The sequence below is a fragment of the Ananas comosus genome, linkage group 15, assembly GCF_001540865.1.
Source record: "Ananas comosus cultivar F153 linkage group 15, ASM154086v1, whole genome shotgun sequence".
NCBI classification, from domain to species: Eukaryota; Viridiplantae; Streptophyta; class Magnoliopsida; order Poales; family Bromeliaceae; genus Ananas; species Ananas comosus.
The window spans coordinates 7,444,021-7,449,757 of NC_033635.1; the positions used below are offsets into that span (position 1 = coordinate 7,444,021).

At 45.2% G+C, this 5,737-nt stretch overlaps 1 protein-coding gene across 1 annotated transcript; it reads right to left on the minus strand.

Moving 5' to 3' along the window:
• On the minus strand, window positions 4,305-5,345 carry LOC109721567. The gene has a single exon (XM_020249233.1). The coding sequence runs from the start codon at window positions 5,343-5,345 to the stop codon at window positions 4,305-4,307; it is 1,041 nt and encodes a 346-aa protein (XP_020104822.1).

Sequence of the window (5,737 nt, forward strand, 5' to 3'; positions counted from 1 at the left end):
CTGCCACTACTCTCTATCAACCTCAACCAAGTTTTAGAGAGAGAACGTGAGGATGAATTATAAATTATAGAGGGCTGGGGAGTGGAAACTATGTTCTTAGACAAGTGATAAACATGAGGGTTAAAGGGATAAGACCAAAAAATTGCTGCTTAGCCCCTGAAAATTGCAAAAGTGCATTGCAGCCCACAGATTTACATTTCAGTCCCTGCAGTTTCGCAATTCAGCCCCTGCTGGCAGCAGCAGCTTTGGCAGCCCATTTCTCACATCTAGCTCGCTCCGATTTCATCCCAACACTTCCAAAACATGCTAATCTCTATGCCCAAACTACCAATTTAATTTGGAAGTATTTAATTTTCAATTTTGTATTAATTTGATCATTTTGACCAAATCGACTAGAATTTCAGCAATAGAGTAATAATGGCAATTGGAGTTCTTTGTCACTTCGATTCCATTCGAGCCTACTCATTCACTTCCAAAACATGTCCAATGATGTCCTCAAGCCACTAATTAAGTTTAGAAACCTTTAATTTTCATTTTAGCATTATTGTGATCAATTTGATCACAATTAGCTCGAGATAATTTTCAGTCTATTACAATCTCCCCTCCTTAAATAGTTTCGTCCTCGAAACTTAAATTCATACATCAATTCTCCTGGTTAAATAGATGTGGGTAGGATTCGCGCATAGCTTCTTCCAATTCCCAAGTGGCCTCTCGTCCTGAGTGATTGCTCCATTGCACTTTCACGTAGGAAATGGTGCGATTTCGCAATTCCTTTACTTCGCGATCCAAAATACATATTGGATATTCTTCATAAGCCATGTTCTCCTGCAACTCCACTGGCTCATACTCCAAGACATGTCCTGAATGATGTACATACTTGCGAAGATTTGAAACATGAAATACATTGTGAATCCCTTCAAACTTTGGCGGTAGAGCCAAACGATAGGCTACTGCTCCAATGCGCTCTAGGATCTCGTAAAGTCCAATGTATCGAGGACTAAGCTTTCCTCGAACTCCAAATCTCTTTATCCCGGGCATTGGCGACACCTTCAATAACACTCGATCGCCAACTGCAAATTCCAAGTTCTTTCGACGCTTATTTGCATAACTCTGTTGCCGTGACTGAGCTGTCAATAATCTCTAGCGGACCAGGCGTACCTTTTCCTCCGCCTCCTGGAGTACATCAGGACCAAGAACAGTCCTTTCTCCTACCTCACTCCAATGGATAGGGGATCGACATTTTCTCCCGTATAAAGCTTCAAACGGTGCCATTGCGATACTTCCTTGATAACTGTTATTATATGCAAACTCGGCCATCGCTAAGGAATCATGCCAACTCCCTCTGAAGTCAAGTACACACGCCCGTAGCATATCCTCCAAAATCTGAATCGTCCTCTCCGACTGTCCATCGGTCTGAGGATGAAAAGTTGTACTAAAGTCAAGACGTGTGCCAAGAGCATCCTGTAAACTCCGCCAGAAGTGAGATGTAAACCGCGGATCTCGATCAGATACAATCGACGTCGGGACTCCGTGTAATCTCACTGTCTCGTCGAGGTACACCTGTGCTAACTTGTCCCCTGACCAAGTCACATGAATCGGCAAGAAATGTGCCGATTTCGTCAACCGATCAACAATCACCCAAATGGTATCATGTCCAGCCTGTGATCGAGGTAATCCAATAATGAAGTCCATCGCAATGTTCTCCCACTTCCAGACTGGAATAGGCAAGCTCTGTAACTTTCCCGCGGGAAATCTGCGTTCAGCTTTAACTTGCTGACAAGTTAAACACTGCGCCACAAACTGTCCAACATCTTTCTTCATCCCAGGCCACCAATACTGTACTTTAAGATCCTTGTACATTTTAGTGCCCCCTGGATGTACACTGTAGGGTGACTGATGAGCCTCCTGTAGTATAGTCCTTTGAATCGCTTCATCTTTAGGCACGCACAACCGGTTGTGAAACCGAAGTGCTCCGTCAGACCCCACTGTAAAAACCTCCCCTCGCCCGCTCTCAACTTCACACCGCACTTTTTGGAGATACGGATCTAAAGATTGCTGATCTTTAATCCGTTCCAACAAAGTTGGTTGAACAACTAGGGCGGCAAGAATAGCTGGTACATCTGGAGCTACTACCTCAAGGTCAAACCGCCACATTTCCTTCCACAATGACGGTTGGTGGGTGATCATCATAGCCAAGTTCTCCACTGACTTCCTACTCAATGCATCTGCAACCACATTCGCCTTTCCTGGGTGGTATAGAATATTAACATCATAATCTTTCAACAATTCTAACCACCGACGTTTTCGCATATTCAATTCTTTCTGGGTAAATAAATACTTCAGGCTTTTGTGATCAATATAAATTTCACAATGCTCGCCATAAAGGTAATGTCTCCACAACTTCAGTGCAAAGATCACCGCCGCCAATTCCAAATCATGAATAGGATAATTCTTTTCATAGTTCTTCAACTGGCGAGACGCATAAGGAATCACTCGACCACTCTGCATAAGTACACACCCAAGTCCACTATAGGAAGCGTCACTATAAACCACATAGCTTTCTCCCGAAACCGGCAATGCAAGAATAGGCGCCGAAGTCAACCTTTCTTTCAACTCTCGAAAGCTACGTTCACATTCTTCACTCCAAACATACTTAACTCCTTTATGTGTCAGGCGCGTTAGTGGAGTCGTAATCTTCGCGAATCCCTCCACGAACCGCCTATAATATACCGCAAGTCCAAGAAAACTGCGGATTTCAGGAACAGTCGTCGGGCGAGGCCAATCTTTAATTACCTCCACTTTCTTTGGGTCAACAGAAACACCTCCCTCAGAAATCACATGCCCTAAAAATGCGACCTCTCGCAGCCAAAATTCACATTTCTTCAATTTGGCATATAACTGTTTCTCCCAAAGAATTTGCATCACCGTTCTCAAGTGTTCCTCGTGCTCCTCATTACTTCGAGAAAAGATCAGGATATCATCTATAAATACCACTACACACTGATCCAACAGTGGCTTAAAGATCCTGTTCATTAGATCCATAAATGCTGCAGGGGCATTGGTCAGCCCAAACGGCATCACTGTAAACTCGTAATGACCATAACGAGTGCGGAACGTTGTCTTGTGCACATCCTCCGGTTTGATCTTCAGTTGGTGGTAACCCGATTGAAGATTAATCTTCGAGTACACCCGTGATCCTTGCAACTGATCAAATAAGTCATCGATTCGCGGCAACGGATATTTTTTCTTGATCGTGACCTTGTTCAGTTCACGGTAATCAACACACAGTCGAAGCGTTCCGTCTTTCTTCTTTACAAACAAAACAGGAGCTCCCCAGGGTGATACACTAGGCTTCACAAAGCCTTTATCCATCAAATCCTGCAACTGAGCTTTCAACTCTCTCAACTCAGCTGGTGCCATTCTGTACGGAGCCTTCGAAATTGGCGCCGTCCCGGGAACCAAGTCAATAACGAACTCAATTTCCCGATCCGGCGGCAATCCCGATAACTCCGCAGGAAATACATCAGGAAACTCTCGAACCACTGGAATGTCACTCAGTGCTGGAAGTTCCTTTTGAGTCTCCACTACAGTCGCCAAATAGGCCGCACATCCACTACAAATCAACTTTCTTGCTCTTGTCGACGATACAGTCAGTGCGAAGAGCGAACTCTTGCACGCCCGATAGACAACTTCTTTTTGCCCGGGTTCACGAAAAGTAATTACTTTACTTTCACAATCAATCGTGGCATAGTACTTTGTAAGCCAGTCCATCCCAAGGATCACATTAAAGTCTTTCATGCGACTTAGCACTAGCAAATCTGCTGCATAATCCAATCACCAACCTGTACTGGACACGCCGCACACACTTCGTGAACACTAAATGTGTGNGCTCAGGGGCATATACCCACCAGGCATCAGCACTATCCGAAATCTCAATGTCATGCGTCTTAGCAAATGAGCTACTGATGAATGAATGCGATGCACCTGTGTCAAATAATGCACGAGATCTAGTGCCATAAAGTAAAACAATACCTGCCACGACGTCATCAACTACGGCCGGCTCCTCTGCCTGGGCTGCAAATACACGACCACTCCGTGCAGGTCGAGGTGTGTCCATATGGGTACTCGGTGCAGGCCGGGATGGCTCGTACTGACGTGGCACAAAAGAACGTCCAACTGACATAGCAGGTGGTAGACCAGAACGCTGTCTGGAGGGGGACTGGATTGAAGCTGTGGACTGTGCAGGTGATGCTCCCCTCCGGCAATCACGAATCATATGTCCTGGCTGACCATACTTAAAACATTTACCTTCCCGCTGTGGATAAGCCATCGGTCGATGATTTCCGCCGCATATCACACATCTCGGGGTACCTCGACTGAGAACGTGGATACCGAGAGGGCCGTTTAGAGCTCGACTGTCCCCCAGCACCACTAGTAGTCCTCTTCTTTTCTTTTTCTCTTTCTCGTTCTCTCTCAAACGATTCGCGTTCGTCACGCGCAATCGCATTCCCGCGCTCAACCCAAAGAGCTCGATCTAGAACTTCCTCAAAAGTTTTTAACTTTGGAGCATTGACTGTCCTGAATATGTCAGGTCGCAACCCCCGCTCAAAGCAGTCCGCTCGATCTCGATCTGTATGAACCATCCCCGGCACACAGTTCACCAAATGAGTAAATTTCCGTTCGTACTCCCGTACCGAACGGTTTCCCTGTCTCAACTTACGGAAGTCTTCCTTCATTTTCCTTTTATCACTGTCGGGAAAGTACTCCATAAATAACATCTCTCGAAACTCCTCCCAAGTGAGGGGTGATAGGTTTGATGCCCGTTTCTTCTTGGCCTTTTGCCACCAAATTTGTGCATCTTTCTCAAAGCAGTGTGCCGCCAAAGGAACCTTATCCCTTTCCAAAGTGTAAATATCCTCGAATAATGCCTCCATCGCTGTAAGCCATGTCTCCACTACCCACAGATCTGCTTCTTTTCCATCAAACATAGGCGGATTAAACCGCATAAATGCCTCTAGTACCTTTATAAATCGCGCGCGCTCAGCCTCTAACGCGGTCACATCAGAACCAGAGGGCCCAGAAACCACAGGAGGAACAATCGGCGGAACAGGAGGCACGAACGTCAGTGCCTCGGATACGGGTACATCCTGACTCCCCGGTGCTGCTGTCATCGCCTGTCGCGACATTAGATCCTGTAAACTCTTTATATGCTCCCCCTGTCTCTGCATAGCCCCGACTAACGCGCTCACCTGAGCACGCAGCTCCTGAACCTCATCAGACCCAGACTGCTCTGGCACCTCAGAAGGTGATGCCGGAGTGGATCTCGTCGCACGTCGCGGTGGCATTTCNGGCTTGATACGATGAAGATGGATGGCTCTTGATGATGATGAAGCATTAGTATAGATTTGATTTTTTTTTGTTTTGGTGCACTTTGCATAGTTGTGTACTATTTTGATTTTTTTTTTGTTTTGGTGCACTTTGCATAGTTGTGTAAATTTAGTTTAGATGTTTGCTTAGGTGCTTGACTATGAACTGACTTGGTACTATTTTGACGTTTATGTTTGATTATGTTTGATCTTGATAAGTATACTTGAATCTTGATTTTCGTTTTAAGAATGTTTTTGCAGGAATAATTCAAGACTTCAAGACTCCATGTCTAAGTCATAGAGTCTGTATTAAGGTTATGAAAATTGTAACTTTCGTTTATTGGATCGATCATGCAGGAGATTATCGTTTG

Bases quoted from the DNA above. Each gene is read 5' to 3' on its own strand.
- LOC109721567 (XM_020249233.1), bottom strand. From the start codon at position 5,345: ATGCCACCGCGACGTGCGACGAGATCCACTCCGGCATCACCTTCTGAG.